The sequence below is a fragment of the Anticarsia gemmatalis genome, chromosome 12 (assembly GCF_050436995.1).
Source record: "Anticarsia gemmatalis isolate Benzon Research Colony breed Stoneville strain chromosome 12, ilAntGemm2 primary, whole genome shotgun sequence".
NCBI lineage: Eukaryota > Metazoa > Arthropoda > Insecta > Lepidoptera > Erebidae > Anticarsia > Anticarsia gemmatalis.
Window position 1 is genome coordinate 2725533 of NC_134756.1, and position 23716 is coordinate 2749248.

The 23716-nt window shown below is 33.8% G+C and overlaps 2 protein-coding genes across 2 annotated transcripts; one reads left to right on the top strand and one right to left on the bottom strand.

Moving 5' to 3' along the window:
- The first annotated feature begins 607 nt into the window (after nucleotides 1-607).
- Nep5 (M13 family metallopeptidase neprilysin 5) lies at nucleotides 608-15580 on the top strand. Its single transcript, XM_076120619.1, has 16 exons — nucleotides 608-1436; nucleotides 3198-3294; nucleotides 4796-4890; nucleotides 6408-6529; nucleotides 6901-7084; nucleotides 8428-8689; nucleotides 9075-9363; nucleotides 10536-10829; nucleotides 11243-11437; nucleotides 12585-12921; nucleotides 13086-13134; nucleotides 13237-13304; nucleotides 13623-13753; nucleotides 14138-14302; nucleotides 14617-14792; nucleotides 15200-15580. Exons 1-15 carry the CDS (start codon nucleotides 1382-1384, stop codon nucleotides 14788-14790), a joined length of 2517 nt encoding a protein of 838 aa, XP_075976734.1. The 5' UTR covers nucleotides 608-1381; the 3' UTR covers nucleotides 14791-14792; nucleotides 15200-15580.
- Nucleotides 15581-15756: 176 nt separating this feature from the next.
- Nucleotides 15757-22134, bottom strand: LOC142976972 (uncharacterized). Its single transcript, XM_076120620.1, has 2 exons — nucleotides 21977-22134; nucleotides 15757-17020 (listed from the first exon to the last, which is right to left on the bottom strand). The coding sequence occupies exons 1-2, from the start codon at nucleotides 21998-22000 to the stop codon at nucleotides 15830-15832; spliced, it is 1215 nt and encodes a 404-aa protein (XP_075976735.1). The 5' UTR covers nucleotides 22001-22134; the 3' UTR covers nucleotides 15757-15829.
- Between the last annotated feature and the right edge of the window lie 1582 nt (nucleotides 22135-23716).

A 23716-nucleotide genomic window follows, 5' to 3' on the forward strand; every position in this document is an offset into this window, starting at 1 on the left:
CGAAATGAATCGGTTGGCAAAAAAAAACAAAATCTATACAACTTACAATACTTACTAAAATGTACCCTTCGCCCAACCTGGGTAACGAATTTAGCACCTCGCAGCTGTGTATAGACTCTAGACGTACAATTTAATTTTTTTTGCTATTATTTAAATTAATAACATCAAGGTCATCAACGTTAACATCAACCTGAAAATTTACAATTATTATCTAATCCAAAACGAGTAGATTAAATAAGTTAGACATACAAAAGAAGCTCAAAAAAATTACTCATAGCACTCATTCAGACTTAAGTAACTACTAGTTTGAATTAATCGCTTACTATTGTTAAATCAAAAATAATCTCTATTTGCAAATTTCTTTACCTAAACAATGAAAATTATTTAAATTGTTAGCCTTATTCATGCTCACATTAACCAATTAACTTATTTTACTCCTAAATCTCATTTTCTCTCAAACTAAAAGGTCTAATATGTCGTATATATAAAGAACAATGACATAAATAGTGTCCAAGTGTAACAGTTAAACCCAATTACTGTGTCACGTACGGCTTCTCGTCTGAGTTATAAATAACTCGTATTAAATACTTCGTCTACTGTAATAGGAGTGTTTCAAAGACGATATTGAAAGACATGGCTTTATATATTGTTTTATTGTAATATTTCTTAATATTGTTCGCTTGTTGTGGTTTAAGTTTTGGTTATAATTGTGTATATTTTTGTTTAGTTTGTGTTTATAAGCCGAATAGTTGAAATTTTAATCAAACTTATTTTTTTGTTTACTACTGCTGCTGAAAGCTACCTAGAAATTCTTGACCGTTATCTTATAGAAACTATTAGCAAATCTAAAATTGTTTCTTTGATAGTGATATTACAAATGAACGGCTGAATGAATAATTGACCTTTGTCATTAGACAGATTTATAAGGGTCTTAAAAGCTTTTAAATATAAGTACCATTCGTTTTATATCACACCAAATTCATCACAAAAAACATCTAGACCATGACCCAAAAAATTAAACAAACTTCATATGAAATCACTTTATAACCAAATAACTACAGTAACTGACAGCCTGGAACATAATCATCAATACAATGCCAGCTGTCAACTTTGACAACTACTGTCCCCTATTAACCTGAAAAGCAGTCACCCTACAAATACCACAGACACATTTTCAGTACCACGACAAACTTTCAGTGGAACAAACGTAACCTCACCGCTATGTAGTTGTCGTAAATAAACAAATTATTACGATTAGTTTAAAAACCATTACTTGTTTTGTAAAAAACCTGATAATTTGTATTGGTTGAGAGCCGGAGATGGATAGTGAATTGAAGATTAAGGGTTTAGATCAGTGTATGTTGTAGTGAAAGTTTTGAATATGAACGCATGGTCGGGGGAGGAAGGGGGTGATGTTATGGGACCCACTGTGACCCGTAAGTTATGATATTATAATATTTTGCTTAAGAAATGAGCAGATAGAACATAGTTTAATAATATTTACTAAGAAAACTATCTGTAATTGAACGAAATACTGCTAAATAAATAAATAATCCAGAATAACACATATTTTTATGAACTTGATAGTTACCTAAATCATTTTTGTAATAAACTAAGATTCAATAGATAAATTTAAAATAGGTCGAATTTCAGACTACAGTAACACTTTTCTTGTAAAACTGTTTAATGAAAACTAAAGGCATTGACCCCTTAATAACATGGAGGTTTACTTTCAAAGCGTTACGAATATAATAAACAAACATAATTATCACAAAAGCATTTACAAACACGCCTTTTGATATATTAATCACCGTGGTTTAGTAAATTCGATTTTAAGATAACATTTTTAAGTTAAAGACCTTTCTTTACACTATAGATTTGTAAATTTTTAATGTATTTAAATAAGAAGGACTATATTAATACAATAAATTTTGATTAAGTAAAGATCGTAAAATAAATCAATAAATTATTAAAGGTCAGATTTTTTTGGATTTAAGAAAAAATATGTTAGTTTTCGTTACATAATATATCGAATCTATCCAAAACTTCAAAATTAGAAAATTCATTAACAAAAAAATAATGCAATAATAATGACAACTAATTAGAATTCTTGAACTTGAACTACGCCTTTCTAACACAACCACATAACCGAAATCTGAAATTGAAAAAAAAAATGTACATTCTAAAGCATAAACCTGTCAAATGAAATATTCGAAGAACTTTCATAAATACAATTCAGACAATTTCAGGCTCTCGCGGTAAAATTCTTGGCCACAAACGCTCACGTTTTGGCTATCGTGCTATTAAAATACCTAGCTACAAAGATGTTATCTAGATTTACGTTAGACGGTATACTTGACCGACTAAATAACTTAACATTTTTTATACCTAAAGCTTTTCAAGGTATACGCATAATAATTTAAACAGTAGTGCAAAGTTCGCGAAAAGGAATACGTTGAAATGGCTGACGGTAAAATATAGACAATGATTTTTGCACTTTTTTATTTTTTATTTTATCGTATGTGGTGGTCAATGTAGACAATAGACAATAAATTGTAAACTGCATTTTATTTTTATTAGTGGTCAACCTAGTGTTATTTAATCCGAAAGGCCTTTTACATGGGCTAACGACTATTATCTTAGTAGATAACAACCGGGACAAACTTTTAACGTGCCCTCTGAAATACGGATACGCTTAGTTAAAATACTACTCCGAAACAAACCCTTAGTTTATATTCTATTTTAGTTCTCAATGCATTAGGTTTCTATTAATAACGTTATTCTATGAAAGTAATAAAATAACTTAAATGTAACATATTGTTATATTTACGCCGGCTATTAAAGTATGTAGCCATAATAAAAATCGTAAATCATCATGAAGGCATTAGCTGTAAAAAATAAAACATATATTTTTATTACTTTTATTGGGCTATTATTCCATTTCCAGCTGCCAGTACGACCTACTATTAAAAACTTTTTAATTACTGAAACAATGTACAAATGGATTCTATTGATTGACAAAAGTTTTCAACTTCGAACACTATGAATTTAATGATCACAAAAAAATAAAAACAGTTCGATATTTAAAATAACTTGCTCCGTAATGGCGCTAAATTGAACTTGCGATATAAAATAAAATAATAATGTTCATGCAAACATTATTTTTGATGATAATTTACCATTTTCTTCTAACATAGGTGCGGGCAGTGCGAAACCAAACACACCTCCGTTGAAAAATGGTAATGACTTAAGAGAATCAGGATATTTAATAGCTGTTGGGTCCAGGACATCCAGGTAAGACATAAAACTTTACTTTTTATTTAAATGTTCAAAACATACTTTGAATTTAGTAGTCAAATCTCTAATCAACCATGTTTAAGATGTTAAGCACTACGTCTTGTGAATATTTTTTCGCGTTGTTTTGAAAGTGCAACATGATAACGTTTGGTACATTTTATTTTTTTCTTTATTTATTTAGGGGCTTGTTTGCTACATTAGATCTGAGAATTACATGTTTTGTTTCGTTACTAATATTGAAACCAAAAAACCAAGTGTGTATTATTTTCTGCTTCAAAATCAACAATGTATTTTATACAATGGCAAAGGTTGGATTGCAGGACACTATTACTAAGCTCTGTTTTTGGATTCGATTCCCATATTGATAATTTTGTAGTCGCTCTATAAATTCAAATTCGAAGTATCCTTAATTTCGTAAACTTCTTACAAAGTATTTGAAATAGTCAGTATATTGTATTTTTTGTCCGTAAATATAGTAGGTTTAGTTATTGGAGAAATTAGCTGTACTTATCGTCCATGAATAAAATGTTTTTTATTGTCTACGGCACATGAGTCGTTCTTTATATTAGATTCTTAGTACAAAATTCCTCCCTTTGGAACCACAGTTAACAGTGTTTAAGAAAGATAAATGACACTGATGACTTGAGTGTGATTGTAACAACGGAAACTACAGTAGCATGTGTCTTATGCATAAGAAGCACTTGAATATATTCAGCTTTAAAACTACCCCGAGACATGCAGCCAAGAATGTGGGACATCTATGTAGTTACTCATTACCATACTAGTTTAAACCCGCAATTTTGGGCAGAAATTGTACAAATTGTTAAGCCGGCGAGGAGTAACAAACTTTAACAATACGTCACTTTTTCTTCACATTAAAGATTTTCTGAAAATATTCTGTTAAATTGTTATTTATTTACGCCAAATTAAAAGGTCAGATTTTTCCCCCGGGCAACACACTAATGTACACCTTTCGAAGTAATGTGTGCATTAGAAATATTTATTACTTGTTTACAATTTATTATCACCCGCACTTTGCCAGCGTCGTGGACTCAAGGCCTAACCCCTCCCTCATCATGGGAGGAGATCCTCGCCCAGCAGTGGGACAATAATGGGTTAAATTTATCTATTTATTATAGCCTTAGCAGTCATGTACCAACTAAATATACATATGTATATAGGGCCACTATAAGCTTTTGCCTGCCTCCGTGGCGCAGTGGTTAAGGTCCCCACGCCGCTACAATTGCATCAGGAAATCGTACATTATTTGTGCGATCCACAATTAAAGATTTCGAGTCTGATTGTAATTTGTGTCCGTTGTTTGTATGTTTGTAAAAGTCCCCGCGACACAAGAGTGTTTCTTAGTGCGGGAGTTGTCTTTTAAAAATAACACAATAAACGCGAGTGAAACTGCAGGGTTCACTTAAAATATGATAATTATAAGCAGGCTAACGATTAGTTAATGTATTTATATACTTATTTGATGTCTTTGTTTCAGGTTCAGAAGAAAATATAAGAAGCGAATTCCAGTCCTTGTGATAATTATAGTGTTTTTACTGTTACTTATAGCTTTTATAATTATCACCGTTTTATGTAAGTATGGACAATAATCACTTTATCAATTTCTTCTTGCAATTTTAAGGCGAAATTTGACTTATCTACTAAACAAGAGCAATAGTTCTTTGCTCGGTCCGGGGATCGATCCCGAGACGTCATAATCAGCAGGCTAATTAAACATTTTTGTCCCTTAAAAAACAGTCAGTTGTAATAATTTTGAAATTGAATTCATTTTGATACTTCTTTCTTCCACATCTTGAACAATAATACTTTAAAAATATATTTATACGCAATTTCAATATTCCAATATTGTGTGAATTGTGTGAATAGTGAATATGTAATAATTATATTCTAAGCATAATAATCCATAACAAGGCAACATATCAGGAAGTAATGATATTTAATGCACAGCAACTGTTCAAAACGGATGCACTCATTTAGATGTAACTATATGCTTCAGTCATTATATCGTAGAATTATAAATAACTCTACCATTATATTATACGTAGACAAACATTACGGATTACTTAACATTTTTAGAAAATTTTAAAATAATTTTCCTCTCTCTAAAATACCTGTTATTTGAAACCGTAACTAAGTGCAAATTTTTGAGATACATTTTACATGATTTAGAATCAGGTATTTACTGTATTATGATTTTGACTATGGTAGACTAATATAATTATAATATATGTTTGTCATTGGGAACATAATTCACTATACACTTACTATAATTTATTGACGTTTCGAACAGTTGACAGTATCCGAAAATTTGTGCTTACTATGAAAATTAGAAACTTATTTATTTTTTTCAAAGTAAAACAATTATTATTGTATTTCTTCGCCCTTGTAACGTTTGAATGTTCACAATTTCAACACACACATACATACATACAAGTAACAAAATATATTATAATGCCTGAATGCACTTAGTGAATCATTGTAATGTCTGTTATATGTAAATTGTATGCACTGCGGTGTATGCACAAAAAGCAGTGTAAGCATACATTTGATAATATAGCCACGAACAATGTTATATTTAAAATACTTACCTGTAGTAACTGCTATGTATATTTTTACGGTACACGAAAGTGATTTTGTTAAAAATAGTAGCTTTGGTTTCAAATAATTAAGTCCATGTTTAAGTACACCATAATTTTAATTTAAAAGCTTCAACGGAATTTGACTATTGTTACTAATGTGATTGCTTGGTTTACCCGTCGATTAGATAAATAACATGGTCTGGATAAGAATAAAAAAATCAATTATTTTTTTATATAAGTCCCCAACCCGCATTTGGCCAGCGTGGTGGACTTTACGCATAACACCTCCCTCATTACGGGAGAAGAGCCTTGCCCAGCAGTGGGACATTAATGTGCTAAATTAATAAATATTTTAATTTCAAAATCACGCTGATTTATCGACAAAAAAGAACAAAACAATCCTTACCTAATCTGCATCGTTACACTTAGACCAAAAAAATAAGTTTGTGTTTGAATCGTCTTAATTCTTCAACTATTGTAAAGGAGGACTAAATTCGTATGTCGTTTCAGACGCAATAGCAATACATAGGAAGCCAGTGAAGATATGCAAGAGCACTGAATGTCTACGCTCTGCGGCGAATCTTGCGCTGTCTATGGACCCCAGCGCGGATCCTTGCGAGGACTTCTATCAAGTAAGCATAGACAGATATCTGAAAATTTTCGTTTGCTATTTCTATGCCTGTACCTTGTTATTAATGGACTGGACTATTTACTGTCGTATTTATTGAAAACTGTGTCTTACAAAGACCGCAGCGCATTCGATATATAGTGATGAAGTTATTGGCGTCGCTGTTAACCAGGGTATTTTATGAGTGCATGCTAAATAGCCGTTTTCAGTTCATTATGTCTTCACTTACATAAAGCTGGTAAAATCAAAATCAAAAGTCTTTATAACATTTCTTATGAAGATAGTTCTATAACTTTAATACCGAACCTGTTCCAAAATTATTTCTTATCAAGATCTTAGCTATGCCACGCTTTTTACAATAATATTATCTTTCAGTACGTCTGTGGTAACTGGGGCTCGGACCACCCTCGCCCCGACGCGTACAATTCCTACGACTGGTTTAGAGACAAGCAGACTAAAGTGTACACGATTGTGAGGGACTTCTTGAACAGAAACACTAGTAAACTACCGAAGCCGGTGCAGCAAGCAAAGGATATGTATAACAGTTGTATGGATACAGGTAATTTTTAAATACAAAATATACAGAAATTTAAAAAGACGTCAGTATAAGTGATTCTGTTAGGGCAGCTTCACGACACATGAATTTATAAGTGACGGATAACTAACTTGACAGTTAGCTAAGCAGATGTATAAAAATCGATACTAATTCAGAAGTATTTTAACCGGCTATTAATGCTTTCTTATGTTTGTTAGGTGGTTTGTCACTTAAGTAGAGTTAGCTTTGAGTAACTTTTACTGCTCACATGATTGGAATATGATCATGTGAGCAGGAAAAGTTACTGGAGCCAAAAACACTGGAATTTAGCTTGTGTTACACTATTGTTTTGTCTTCTATAAAACAACTTGTATCATTTAGCTGAACACTACCATTAACAAATCCGAAATAACATCACATATTGGAACAATAGAATGACCTACGAAAGGTCATCGCGTGGCGGAGATCCCTAGAGAACCATTTTGTTAAAAGGTTACACTTACATAGTACGGAACAACACGCCCACTACGACATATATTTAAATATTTATAAAAATCACTTGTTTTAATCGAATGTATTGTATCGAATAAAATACGAATTCGAGTAATACAAATCATCAAAAAAAATTTAATTTCGTCATCTCGGAAAAGCTGGTTGCTTGTGAAAAGAAACAGCACGTAACTGCATAATACCGAATCATGATGTTTCAGGGAAAGTAAATTTTCAGCATAGTTTTAACCCAATTCCGTTTGCTTTCTTAGTATTTCTGAAGTGTCTAAACTGAAAACTAGGTTGCACTTAATGTGATTTGGTAGGCTAGGTTGAAAGACATGATATGACAAGTTCAATTTGGAACTGCGGTGGTACTATTAGTAGCAATTTCTAGTTTATTGCGAGTATAGTAAGTTAGTACTGAAGTGTGTGTCCAGGCGCTTAATAGCGTTCCTCTTATAGAACCCTTTTGTAATTCAAGGAAGGTCATAAAAAGTAATCAAGTACGCGCCAGCTTGTTTTGTGTGTCTGAAAATAGAAAAAGTCGCTAAACGGATAGCGAAAGAATAAAGAAATGCAAGATAATACAAGAAATAAGGGGAAGAGTGCAGTGACGATTCAGTACAGTCGGTAAAGATAAAGTAACCAACGAAAATTTCAACGACAGGAAAATTTGACATTTATAATGTACTGAACAATTAGTTCCTACAGCACCCGCTTGAGGCGCTTATCAGGTTTTCATAATAATATAACATTTCTCGGTAGCCACCCGGTTGTTGGTAGTCGATACTATAGGGAATCACCTCCTACGTGATAGTTGTTACTATATTCATAGACATAAATTGTTCGCTCTATCTTTATAATTTTATTTTCAGATACTTTGGACAAAAGAGGCCTTAAACCAGTGATAAGTGTTCTAGAATCTCTCGGTCTCCCACCATACCCGACCTTCATCAACGCGACAGATGATTTCGACTACTCCACTTACAACTTCGACTGGCTGGACACTGTTATAAAGATCAAGACACAGATGGGCATGGATGTGTTGATCGGCTTTGATATATTCACGGATCCGAAGAACTCTTCCGTGTATAGGCTGGTGATGGGCTCCCCTGAAACTACTAACCCTTTTCCAAGGTATGTTAAAAGTATCGATAGTGTGATATAGTCTAAAAATTCAGATATTAAAGTTGGCTTTAGAAGAAAATATAATGATATTGAATCACTCATACCTTAGATACTGAATGTTAGATCCAAGATTAACGATTTGTTATTTTTTAAATGAATATCTAAATGATTTGCTTTAATTTTATTTAACTCAACTGTTGATCTTAGCTTTGTACACTTAGAAGAATCTTTAGAGTAGAGTTCGCGTTACAGTACACGATCTAGCGTCAAAGATATTCAAACCACTCGAATGGTCTTCGAGATAACATATCACTATGAAAGTCAACAATGTAGTTATTTTAGACCTAAATCTAGCTTCTTATATAAGAATAATTAAGTTAAAACATAATTCCAGCATGCACAACGAAAGGAAACGTCACAACGGCCGAAAAAGTTTACAACCAATCACATCTACAAAAGAAACATCTAACTTCATATACCACATTGAACGTAGGAGTGACAAGGGCGAAGAAGACGAAGATAAATATGCACAAGTACATAAGATATTCTACGCAGAGCTCATGAAACTGTTTGTGATAGAATCTGAAGGTATTAAAGATAGTAAACTCACTGAAGTGGAACTAGATCAGAATATAATATTGACTGCTGAAGAGTATTATACTATGCATAGTGATGTTTATGAGGTAAGGGTCTTTCTTTTTTTAATGACCCATATCTGTCCCACTGCAGGGCAAGGGTCTCCTCCCAGACGAGGGGGAGGGATTTTGTTTAGTAAAACTTCCAAATATCTCATAGGTGAAAAGTACATACATTAGAAAGCCGATTTCCTACCCCTGTTAACTATTTGCAAAGGAATAACTATAGGAATTTTTTATGCAATAAACTTGACGACGTCAATAGCTGCTATGGCAATTTTTTTAATAATCTAAATGTCAAATGCTCTTTACTCGATGAAACCGATTGTCGCACTGCTGGTAACTTAATCGATTAAGATGCTTTATATTTGTTACGTCTAAATCTTTTTACTAACATAAACAATACGTAACGAAATGACTTCGGAAAAACAAAAATAAAATCGAATATCGTTTGTTCTCTCCTCAGGAGACGATTGCAATGGTTAATTCGCCATGTAGCAATTTAAATGATGATTTAAAATGCGATATTTGCAAATGGGTTTGTTGCAATAAGTTTTATTCTCTCATATATATTTTGTTCAATCTTCTTTTTATTATTTGTTTTCTTCCACTAAAGTGGCGTTCAAATGTTCTGTCGCTTATGATGTCTTTTTGCCAATATTTTCTTTTATCCCGTCTATATTAATCATAATTCAAATTATATCAATGACCACTGAATTCTATATCAATATTCGTAGAAATAGATTTATATGTCATGTCTGTTATATGCGTGATAGTCATGAAATAAATTTTATATAAATTCACATTGTTGCAATACAGAGAAACACTTTCATATTAATCAATGTTCGCGTGTTTGTGTCTAAATACCTAACAATTAGAATATACGTAAAAGATAAGCTAAACGATCGACTGATGTAAAATTTGATTGGAATTTAACATGTCTATTTGCACGAAACAATTTCAATAAATGTCAAGGTCTCCATTTAAAATTAAAACACTATTATTAAAAGACTTAATTGCAATAAGTCACATAAGTTCTTCAACAAAAAAAAATTAAAGTGAAGGAAAAAAAATTATACATAAATCTCACAAGTTTAAAAAAGAAGCACAGATCTAGCGACTGACTGGCATTTAAGACGTTTCATCATAATTCCCTAAAAGACCCTACATTTGAACACATACCAAGCGAATATAAAACAGATTCACATCCTACATTTCAGTTAGAAGCAGACAATACAACAGAACTAAACGACGATGATTATCTCAACGTGCCGGAATACACCGTAGATGAGATACAAGCCCACACGGACGGTGTAGTCGAAAACAACAATAATACAGCCTCTCCCATCTGGAAGAAGTATCTACAAGGAGTGTTTAATGTCAGTGATGTTGTGTTAGACTTTGATAAAGACAAGATTCTAGTATCGGATCCTGATTTGAAGTATATGTCGTTAATGGCTGCTTATGTAGCGAAGACTCCGCCGGTTGTGCTTGAGCTGTATATTTGGATGCAGGTAAGTGCATATACTAATTATAACGATTTAGTAAGACAAATTTATAAGGAATCTGATAGATCGGCTGATTTATTATAGCGCAGCTCAATATGCACTGAAAAATATGCATCGACGAATGAAAGAGTCAACTTCATTGATGCAGACTCTGTATTTCCTTCATCAATAAAATTGGTTGTCACTTGTTTCTATTTCCATGCTACTGTTTGGCTTAGGTTTTGTTATGGACTACTAGATTAGGCTTTATCCCTCCCTCGTTCAGGTAAAAGTTTCTTGTTAGCAAAGTAACAGTAATTGGTTCTATGCTAGCTTTTTGTATACTATTCCTAACGCAAATGAGTTCGTAATCTATTAGTCTTATATATTTTTAGACTTATTTTTTCTAACTACAACATCAACCTTCCATTCTTTCCTAGGTGGTAAGTGTAATGGCAGTCCACACGACCACAGAACTCCGAGTACTCTACCAGCGAGCCTACGAACAAAGTCACTCGCATGAGACATCTCCGCCGCGCAGTCTACAATGTGCTAACGCTGTGAACGACATGCTCGGAATGGCGGTGTCTTACGGCATTGCTGATCCTCACTTCTACAATGTTACTAAACCTAAGGTAAGGTTACTTAGTATTATTATGTTTATCGTTTACTAGCTGACCCGCACAACTTCACTTGCGTCACATAAGAGAGAATGGGTCAAATTTTCCCCCGTTTTCGTAACATTTTTTACTGGTACTCTGCTCCTACTGGTCGTAGCGTGATGATATATAGCCTACTAGCTGACCCGCGCAACTTCGCTTGCGTCACATAAGAGAGAATGGGTCAGAATTTTCCACGTTTTTATAACACTTTTTACTGTTACTCTGCTCCTATTGGTCGCAGCGTGATGATATAAAATATGCTTTTTTTTTTCACGAAAAATATTCTCAAAATTATTTATATCTCTTAATATAACGAAGTCGCGCTAAGGCATATCCGCCATTAAAACATTTGCCATGACAACGGAATTTTGTTACTTCAATGTCATTCTAATATTGTTTATTCGCAACTTCGTTCGCCACCTGAATTTTCCCGGGAAATGCGTCATTTTCCCGGGGTAAAAAGTAGCCTATGTCCTTTCTCGGGTATCAAAATATCTCCATACCAAATTTCATGCAAATTGGTTCAGTAGTTTAGGCGTGATTGAGTAGCAGACAGACAGACAGACAGACAGACAGACAGACAGACAGAGTTACTTTCGCATTTATAATATTAGTATGGATAACCTTCCTCGATAAGTGGGCTATCTAACACTGAAAGAATTTTTCAAATCGGACCAGTAGTTTCTGAGATTAGCGCGTTCAAACAAACAAACAAACAATCAAACAAACAAACAAACTCTTCAGCTTTATAATATTAGTATAGATAGATAATACCATGAAATTATTGAACAGCTAAACTTAACTTTTAAATCTCTACTTTACGATTCGTTTCTAAGCCTTTTTACCAAAGAAGAAATTTCTACATTTTATAGTATATTTGTTTTGCTTTAACGGCTATTTGCTGCACCGATTCTGAAATGGTTTGGTGTAGAGACACTTGTAACTAAAGATTCAATTTCAAAGCTAGACTATTTGTTTTTCGAATATCAGATGAAGAACTAAAGAAAAGCATTTGAAGGATGATTTTATTTAATAATGTTTAATCCTTACTTAATCTTGTAAATAGTCGCCACGTTCTTGAGAAAAGTCTTGTTTTAAATGTCACGTTTTCTATTCTCAGATAATAACAATGATTGAAGAACTAAAGAACTCTCTCGCACATTTAGTCGGGAAAGCAAGATGGATGGATGACAACACGAAATTAGCTACGTACCAAAAAATCATAGAAATGAAGTCTCTCATAGGGTTCCCAGACTGGTTGCTAGAAGAAGGCAGATTAGAAGAATATTATGAAGGCATAGAAGTAGACACTGCTAACCATTTGGATAATATGATCAATATTATACAAGTGAAGATTAAGAAGGCTCTGAATAGATTTCGTGAAGGAAATAATTTCACTTGGGCCACGGATCCTACTGAAGTGAATGCGTATCATACGTTTCAGGAGAATACTATAAGTGAGTATTTATGTTACATTATTCAATGTATGTATTTTAGGCTTTCAGAAATCCAGTACTTTCATGTCTAAGAATTCTTCCTTTCTAGATTTTTTTTTGTGTTTATATTAAAGTATATTGCTTTAGTACTAATATATTTCTTAACATTTTAATATTTCCAATAGCTGTCCCTATGGTGATGTTACAGTATCCCTTCTTTGATTTGGGTCTCGAGTAAGTATCTATTAACACATTTTTACCTTTAATTTTTAATTTAACTATGTATATATTTGTAATTATTTCAACATATTTAATAAACGTCTTCTTCTTGTTTAGTTCACTCAACTATGGGTCTTTGGGTACGGTGCTTGGACATGAAATAACACATGGTTTCGATAATTTTGGTAAAAGATTTCTACTATTATTTTCTTTAATTAGACATTTGCTTTTATCTAACTGACTGTTTACTGTTATCTAAATTGTAGCTTCTAAGGCTTGCTACACACATATTTGGATCGGCATTAATTGGCCTAGCCGGGCGGCAAAACCGAAAATGTGCAGATGAATCCGATCGGCATAGGCCAAACAAGAGAGTCGAGTCGGTTCTGTTGTAAAATTAATATTTCAGAACCGAACGTACCGAACCGAATATGTGTGTAGCAAGCCTTAAAGACTTAAATTAAGCACTACTTATTCATTTTGTTAATATAATTATTATCCAGGTCGTCAATTTGACAAAAACGGCAACATGCTCCCGTGGTGGTCGAACGGTACTATCGACTCGTTCGTCAACATGACGCAGTGCTTCGTCGATCAATACTCCAGCTACTATGTTCCTGAACTTGATGATCATGTCAGTATACTTGCCATTCATTTATACCTGACTTCTAACAAGAAACTGCCCAATATTATTCACGTTCTTATAATAGTTGTCTCCAACACCTCCTTCAAAATTTGTGTAGTGAAAAAAACTTACGATCGGGTTCACTACCTTTAGACCAGCTGGCCTAACAGGTGACAACTTAAAAAATATAAGAATTCTAGAAAGAAAAGACTTTTCATACATTTTATCTATCAAAAAAGCTCCGAATTTCCGACACTTATCTGTAAATGTTTAAATGCGTAAAAAATAAATGCTGACTTTCTTTTCCATCCTTAAAACACTTAACTACTTGAAAATAAATTTCTAATTTTTAATTATATCAAATTCGAAATTGAATTAGCCTTTTAATTACAGGTAGATGGTAAGAAGACTCTAGGAGAGAATATAGCGGACAACGGTGGATTAAGAGAGGCTCTCGCAGCTTTGAAACATCACTTACACAAGCAAGGTCCTGAACCTAAACTACCAGGATTTGAACACATGCACCCTGAACAGATGTTCTTTTTGTCTTATGGGAATGTAAGTAAAATGTTAAGTATTTATTTTAAAAAATGACAAATGGGTTGGTCAAAATCTTATACAAAATCGTTTTTATCAGCAAAATATTCGTATTTGCCAACTACTTTTTATTGATCCTGCATTGTATGTATGTACTACAGATTATGAGTGAGATATTTTCCACCTTTCTTTGCCTTCAAAGCCTTTGTTAAAGCTTGGACTTGTTTATTTCAATTTTAATCAATAACGAGAAACCTCAAGTTCCATCTTCAAGTTTTCCACCACAAAGCTACTTCAAGCAATCTTTATTATTTTATTCTTCTCTATTTCCACAGCTCTGGTGTGGAACATCGACCAAAGACTCTTTAAAAGCAGACCTAGAAGACGAGCACTCACCGCAGCAGTTCCGAGCTCGTGGTGCACTGCAGAATAATGAGGAGTTTGCACGCGCGTGGCACTGCAAGCCAGGCTCTGCTATGAACCCACGGAAGAGATGTGTTATATTCTGAAGGTATAACGTTTCTGATAACTATGAAGTAGCATGAAAAGCGCTTGAGAATCATTTGTATTTTAAGTATTTAATTGTTTAGTAAGAAGTAATTGTATGGAATTTGTTGTTTTAACCTCGTTGTTGTTTTTACTGTCTTTTTGTTCCTCACATTTTTATAATGTGTTTATAAGGCCTATACCATAATTTATTACGCTAGGATGACATGTTTTTCAAGAATCGTACCAACACATTTTACGATTCCAAAATCAAAATCAATCACTTATTCGTTTAGGTAAAATGTTTTTTAATATAAATAGCCTTTACAATAACTATGTCCACATAATTAATTTTATTATCAGTGCTGTTATTACTATAAAGGTATTTATTTTGCTTCTGATTTTGATGTTTAAATATTTTTGTGCTTGCAGGAATTTGACCAGAAGTGCTGACAGAATTAGCAACAAGAGATAAGAAAATGAGGTTTCTTATTATGTGTAAATATAAAAATATCATAAAAGCGTCTAGTTTTAAGTATTTGTAAATGTGTGTGCCATAGATCATAGTTATCATGTCTAGTCTTTTATACGCTACCATAAATTTACCGAGCAATAAATATTTTAAATTATTTATTTATTATGCACAACTGTTGTACTTTGACTGAGCTACTGAATATTGCATATTATTTATCATATTTGTGTGTCATTTCCAATATTTTGAACAGTACAAATTTCCACTTCTATGAATTTAATATACCAATGAGTACAAGAGTTTTGTCTTTTTGTTTTCCAAATAAACTACTGTGAAAACTATTTAATGGCATTTTTAATATCCCTTCGGACAAATTCCTAAATCCTATCGCTATTCAACGTTTCTATGATAAACTGATCACCACCCCTAGCGTATTTCTCTGTCTAACGATAGACCAAAGTAATATCTGCAGGAAATTGTACTACTGATGAATAGAAGGCAAATAATACACAACACGACACTGGTAAAAAATATAATTACAAAAATACAATGCACCTTCAGATACTGATCTTAGAACTGATTAAATACAATTAGTGATGACCGATGGAGTTGTACGAAATGGTCTTGGCATAACTTGTACCGATGCCCGAAGAGTAACCACCGGAGTAACCAGTGGAATACCCTCCGGAGATACCTCCGTAACCCGCTGCAATTCCTCCGTAGCCTCCTGCTAGCACGGCACCACCGTAGCCTACTGGTACGGTTGACACGGCTGATACAGACGGGACTGTGGCTACTGCAGCCACAGCAGGGACTGGGACTCTTCTCTCCACTACCACAGGTTGAGGAACAGCCACAGGCCTGTCGACCACCACAGGCTGTGGTACAGGCACTGGTCTGTCCACTTGGACCGGCACGGGAACATTCACTGGACGATCCACGTAAACAGGATGAGGTACAGCAACTTGACGCTCAACATACACAGGCCGGTCTACTGGCACCTGCTTCTCAACAGTAACTGGGTATGGCACAGGGACTTGCACTGGTACTTTAACTGGATATGGCACTTTCCTCTCGTAGTAAACAGGTACTTGCCTGGTTACCTCCACGGGGACTTTTTGGACTACTGGCACTGGGACAGGCCTGTCAACAGTCACGGGGTACGGGACCCTAACTGGAACAGGCACTTGCCTGTCAACTGGAACTGGCACGGGTACTTGAACTGGAACTTGGACATCACGAGTAATAGTCCTGGTTATGTAGCGGGGTACTTCTTGACGGAGGATGACTGGGTTGGGTTCAACTGAGACGGACGTTTGGACTGCAGGTGCTGCAGCTACTGTGGCTACGGCGGGACCGGCGACTGCTACTGCAGGGCCAGCAGCAATAGCAGGGCCGGCAGCGATGCCAGGACCAGCAGCAAAACCAGGCCCGGCAGCAAAACCAGGCCCGGTGGCAATAGCTGCTCCAGTAGCTAGAGCTGGTCCGGCAGCAACTCCAATTCCACCTCCGTATCCTGACACGCCAAATCCGTGACCAGACAGACCAATAGAATGTCCTATGCTAACAGCTGGAGCTGACACTCCGATTGAATGGCCCAGGCTGATTGGAGCTGATAGTCCGATGGAGTGGCCTCCATATCCAAATGCTGGGATATGTCTCTTGACCCCTTTATCGGTGATGGCTGTGTCTTTGATCCCGTCGGTCTCAAGAAGCTTGGAAAGTTTGGCTTTGTCTGCTATGTCTTTTGTTGTTGATAGGCTGCTCGCTGAGAGCAGCAACTGGAATGAGAGAAATAATTTTCAGTATGTTTCATTCGAAATCAGACCGGTTTCAGAATCTGAGATTGGAATTTTAAATATTGTCTTTTCTTGAAGAATCATCTTAATTTTGTTGCAATGATCTCTTAATTTGGTTCATAAATAACGGACACCCGGTTTAAGAGGATAATAAATAATATTTTTTTTTTAAATATTGTTTGAAAGAAAATGTTCCATTGAAAACTGCATATATTTTTCTTGATAAACAAATTACAATATGTCGAACCACAATAGTGAGTCGAATAAGTGTAAATAAATTCGACGTCATCTACAACTCAATAAATAACATCGTTAATAAATAATTATTGAAAGACTGATTTAGTAATAACTTCATAATCATGCCAAGAAAAGTAAAACCATCAACATACTGCAATTGAAACAAATTCATATAAGTGGATACTACTCTATAAAATCTAAATTGGAGCAAGATAAATAAAATATGAAACACATAGAAATATGTTTGTACAGCCGGTTTGTGCCGTGGATATGAACGGGGGCGAGGCAATCTGGCCGACTAAATACAGCCTCACGGAACTATCTCTGAACCTTTGCTAAGATTTGTCATGATTAAGTAGGTAGGCAAGATTAGTAGTACGGAAAATTTGGACCTGGAATATTTTGTAGCTGATTATTTGATCGGAAGTAAACAAAGATACATGCAAATTGATTACAGACAAGATCAAATGATACAAACAAAAGGAAAGAAAACCATATCGGGAAATCAATTTTCTTCAAGTTTCAGTTTTTTAACAAACCGGACTCCAAATATACTTGCCAAAGATAAAGTTAATTCCCTAAAATAATACCTTAAAAACAGTTTAGAAATAATCTAGAAATAAATGATGTTGTAAAAATAGGAAAATAAGATAAATATAAGATCCATAAGTGAACCATTCAAAGAAATAAAAATAGATAGAACAGGAAACAAAATCAACTTGAATATTTCGGTACAAACCACACTAAATATAACCACTATTTCAGCAAGTAAAATAATTTAAGTTAATAGCAGCAATTGCGTACACTTGACAACTTAATTTTAACGATTAGCAAATAACAAATTGGCTGGTCAATCGAGACAACTATCAGATAAGATTGTAGACCCAATCTTGCAAATTTGTAATTATATATTTGAACATTAAGTTAAACTGTTAGTTTGACTAGTTAAATGTTATATCAAATAGTGCTTTGTCTCAAATGTTTCACTTTAAATAAACTCTAAAATGTTACAAAACTACGAAAGTAACAGAAAAACTGTATCTAGTTGTATATAACTATCTGTCTATAGCTGATTTAAAGACAAGTCAGTCTAGAAACAAACTATCCTATATCCTAACATTAAAAAAAAAAACAGATTAATCCAAATCGTGATTTTACCAAATCGTAATTTGCAAGCAAGCAAATAAAGACAATTCATCAATTTCAAACGGAAAAAAGCAGTACTCAACAAAACCTTAAAGAGAGCAGCCTTAAAAAGAGTCATAATAGCATTACCTTTCTACAAAATGTACCGCACATTGATATAACCTAGTCGTATATCAAAGCCTAGCGTTTAGTGACTAGTCAGTGAAACAAAGGTCAAGGTGATAGTGACACAAGGTCACTGATAACATGTGTTCAAGCATGAGAATTTATGGTAGCTGTTTCTTGCTGCAAAATACTTGATATTTAATGCTTAGAATTTTATAAAATAAGGTAAGTACCTATGTTGCCTTTGTAGTTCGATTTAGTGAGACAGTCGACTTTCGATAACAGCTGTCAAGCAGTTTAAAGTATCCTTACGTATGTTTTCGATAATTTAAAAGTTAGTAATATTTTCTAACAGAAGAAGGTAAAGTGTCAAATTATAAGGTACTTATTATGATAAATGTGTTACATTTCTTTACTTTTGTAATATCGTTTATTATAATATAGGTAGCTACGTAGTTCGATTAACTATAATATCTTGAGGACTTCTATTGCTATAGAAAACTCTTAAGCACGAAAAAAATTTCGACACAGAAACCCTAATTGTAAGACATCGGCAATATAACTAGCAAGCTTACGAAATAAACAGCCAAACTGAATTAAGCTAAACAAACATAAAGCATAAGATCCAGAACTCTAATTGGGACCATTTGTCTTTCTATATAACGTAACAAGTCTAGCCAGACGATATCAATCGCCATATAAGTTCATTTTAAATGTCGAAACACAGGACATGCCGTACCTACGACTGCGACTGCTCTGATGTCAATTTTCCGGTGCCCCAAAGCCTTATTTTGCATTAAATTGCGCAACACAGGATAGAATCTAGTACTTAGTGGTACAGATGTTTAATTAATTAGTTGTTTTTTGTAATTACTATGTTTGGGATGACTGTTAATGAGATGTTACGTGTCATGTCTTCGAGTCGTGACGTAAATGTAATGTATGCATAGGTGCCGAGCTTTTTTTAATGAAAAAAGTTGTTGGAATGTACTTTGCAAGTGATACTTCTGGGATTTGATTAGATATTTAAATGAGAGTTAGAATTGCATTGAGAAAGGGTTGGGAAAGTGGTTTTTATAGACTTTACTTCACCTGGCATCTTTTTCGATACAGTTACACAACAAAATAAATGATTTACATACAACGCAATATGCAGACCACGAATATTAAGAAAATAAAATCAGAATAACAAACATTTTAGAATGAAGTAATGTTTTCCTAACAAAAAAGGGATGGCGGAATGTTTTAAATCACTGAAATATTAACGAACAAATAATTAAATCTTTTCTCGTATTTGTAAGGTTTATAAGTAGTTATCAGTCAGAGCACCAAAGTCGCTCCACGACTAATTTATCTATTTAATAGCATTTTTTTATGAGTTTGAATGGTATTGAATATATAAACTACCTACAAGCTAACAAATTCTGTAATCATATTTTATCTTTACGGATATTTCAAATCTGCGTATAATCAATCACAATTACAGTAAATCTAAACTAGTTTATTTCGTACTCATGGGATAAGTAAGTTGTCGTGTGTCGAACATAATGACAGGCGGTCGAGGCACAGTCAGGCCTGTTTCAAAACAGTAACCCTTTTACGACATATGCAGGATATGAATGTCTAGTTAAGTTGGGTAAATAGATTGTAATGAACCTATTTTGTTGCAAAATTTAAGTTGACCCAGTTATTAAATCTTTAGTATTTTGAGACTGCCTCAGTAGGGTGCCGTTAGTAGTATAACCGAGTGCTGATCATGAGGTCCTAGGTTTGATTACCAGTTCGGGCAAAATATTAAATACTAGCTGACCCGCACAACTTTGTCACATAAGAGAGAATGGGTCAAAATTTTCCCCGTTTTTGTAACATTTTTTACTGGTGCTCAGCTGCTATTGCTCGTAGCGTGATGATATATAACCTATAGCCTTCCTCAATAAATGGGCTATCTAACGCTGAAAGAATTTTTCAAATCGAACCCATAGGTCCTGAGATTAGCGCGTTCAAACAAACAAACAAACCAACTCTTCAGCTTTATAATATTAGTATAGATAGATACTATTCCTTAACAGTAGCTCCGAGTTTGGTAACGTGCCCGGTAAATTGCAATAGGCTAGCCCTCTTTTAAGTGGAACTATCATTGTTAACTGCGAAACATGGTTGTATTTTTTACACCTCTGCCTACACCTTTGGATATGATAGGCATGATATTATGTATGTAACCTGTTTAAAAAGTGAATTGAAATGTAAATACGTTTTAGTTCACTTTTTTATACAGCATTATTTACATTAAGTTATAAGCAGAAATTTTCGATTACTATTTAATAATTTAAATTAAATGTTTCTTTTCAAAACAGCAATCTTATTGCTAAAAAGTACAAAAAATAGAAAATTTTCACCGTAAACCGAAAATCGAACCCGCGACCTACAGTAAGACCAACCACCACATGTTTTTTTCTTATCAATTAGTATCACATAACATACACCACTTGATCCGTTTGCTATTACTTAACCACGGTAAGCGAGTAAACCGTAGTAAGGTTACGTTGGTTACAATGAAAGCAACTGATGTACCGTGGAGCGCGCTCGACTGTGCACTAATAAATTACTTATCAATCACTCTTTAACCAATTAGTTGGTATGTAACGATTGAACAATGATGAGGATCATTTTTGATAAATCTTTTTTATGTATAACTAACTATTATCGAAGAAAAATACTTAGAAATAAAGTCAAAAGTAAGTATTGTATAATTAACGGACTTTTTCAGTGTCTTTGTGGTTTAAAGTGATAATGTACAAATGCCGATTATGAGGTTTGGAATTGGATTCTCGAGTCGGGCAAAGTGCTTTTAATCTTGTTACAACAAATTTTGTTTTTGTTTTGTTTAGGGTGTGAAAAGTTTGGTACTGTAAAAAATATTTTAACAAAAATCATTTTAATTGTGGTACCTACAAGAAATCTGGTCGTATCTTGACTGATAACTGAGTTATATTGCTAGTACTTGTCCAGTACCTAATATAACAAGTCTGGTTTGTTGTTAAGTAAATAAAACGGCAATGACCTAACACTTAATTACCTGAACTTAGATTAAACGTTTTATCAAGTGACTACAGCTTCACTTGCACAGAACTTGGGCTAGTAAATGGGTTAGTTAAATCTAGAAAAAAATATGGTTTAAGTACATAAGGATATTGATTGAATTGATAATTAAAATGGTGGCAGGTATGGCTAGGCATTTTGAAATAAACTCTCGAATTTGAAAAAAAACCAAGCTTTATAAAAAATACAAGTTTGTAAAAATAACAATAAGATAAAGTTATGCTTAAGTTCAAATACCCATGTACCCAAAGCTAATAACCTCTTTCTATATACTTAAATGAAATACTCAAAAAATTTTTGTGCATCAGTTCTTTTTCCCAAAATTATAAAATAACATATAATATATCTTACCATCAAAACAAGGACGAGCGACATATTAAACAATGATATAATTTGTGTTATATATATAATATCCGAGATCACTATATCACATTACTTTCAGCCGGCGCGCCACGGGTGTGGGCACACGCGGCCCGCGCGCTGCTTATATACGACGCAAAGTGCACTCCTGTTTATCAAAGCGAATATGGATTTGTGGCTATGTTTAGTCTAGCAAGCTTTTGGCTATTATCCTTCTTAGTTTGGGAAAAGATCGATATTAATGGATGTAGACCCGAATAAATACTTTAGAGACAAAACCTTTAATTTCGGTTAAAGTTTTCAATACTGTTTAAGGCCATGATAGCCACGCTAGGCATTGCCTGTGAAGTAAATATTAATGTCTTGTTAATAATATATCATATTCATACAACCCATTCCTCATTCTGGGAGGAAGATACCCTTGCCCAGCAGTAGAACAGTATTGGGAGGAACCTTTAATCTCTGTATGTCATGTAGTCCCATTATTGCGTGTCACGCAAATCAGTGGAAGAACACAAAACATCCAAGGGTCGTATCATTTGAAAGTATGAGATGAAAACCAATAGAAACTATATTATAGAAAAAATCTATAATAATTGTAAGAAACAACGACTTTTTTTTTAAACACAATCAAAGTTAAATAATTTTTTACTTTTTCAACTAAGGGCAAAGGTGGATTTAGAATAAAAAATTGGCAGTGAAATGGATAAGTTTAGTCTCATGATGTGTCTGTCTATCAATAGCAAGGCTCAAATGCTCCTAACTCTAATGTGGGAATCGAACTGCTTGATGTCATATAACTTTCGTCGTAGTCAATCATCATATTATCATTTTACCGAATTGGAATGTAATAAAGACTTAATTAGTGAAATACTCTAAAAATTGAGTAGTTATTCTCGTTTGCGATGATTGATAGAGTGTTGTGTAGATTTATTGTAGTTGTTCATGATCGACGGCGCGGAACAAAAACATTGTGGTGAATTTGTAAGCTCTATTAGTCTATTAGGTACTTCACTAATTTTAAGTACAATAATATTTTTTTGTTTAATATTACACCGGTTTTACCTGGTATAGACAGAGGTATAAAGTACAATTTCACCCCGTTTGAAAATTTGATCGTAATATAAATATGTAATTATTTATAAATTTTATATATTATAAATTTGTCCCAGTGACTTTACCAAACTAGAGATTTCTATTGGAAACATGAACGATAATTTTCGTCACCGTAAGATCATTTTCATCATTCATTAGATAAGAGAATCGAACCCGGGACCTCGAGAGCCGTAGTCGCACTACACCTAAAACGTTTCCTTATTTGTACAGGCAGACATACGTATTTAGCTATCTGGTACATACATAAATAAATTAGTAAATAATATATATGTTTTATAGGCGGTAACACCGGAGGCCAGCTGCATCCGCACTGCCACACGTATTTAGACAAATATTAATCAATTCCATCTCAGATTCCAATGTACAGACATTTTTTTATTTGTCTGCATTTTTAGGGCGACTACTAACTTTATGATTTTGCATTTTAATGACACTTAAAGCAAAAACATTTAATTGCGAGTGCTTTATATGTTAGTGCGAGAAATATTTTATTTAATTGTGTTCAATAACACAATCACGTCCGACTGACTTGACTATGTTTTTATTTTAGAGAGAGAATTATTTTAAGAAGAAAATACGTAACTTTATTGATTTTTTAAAACTTACAAACGCACT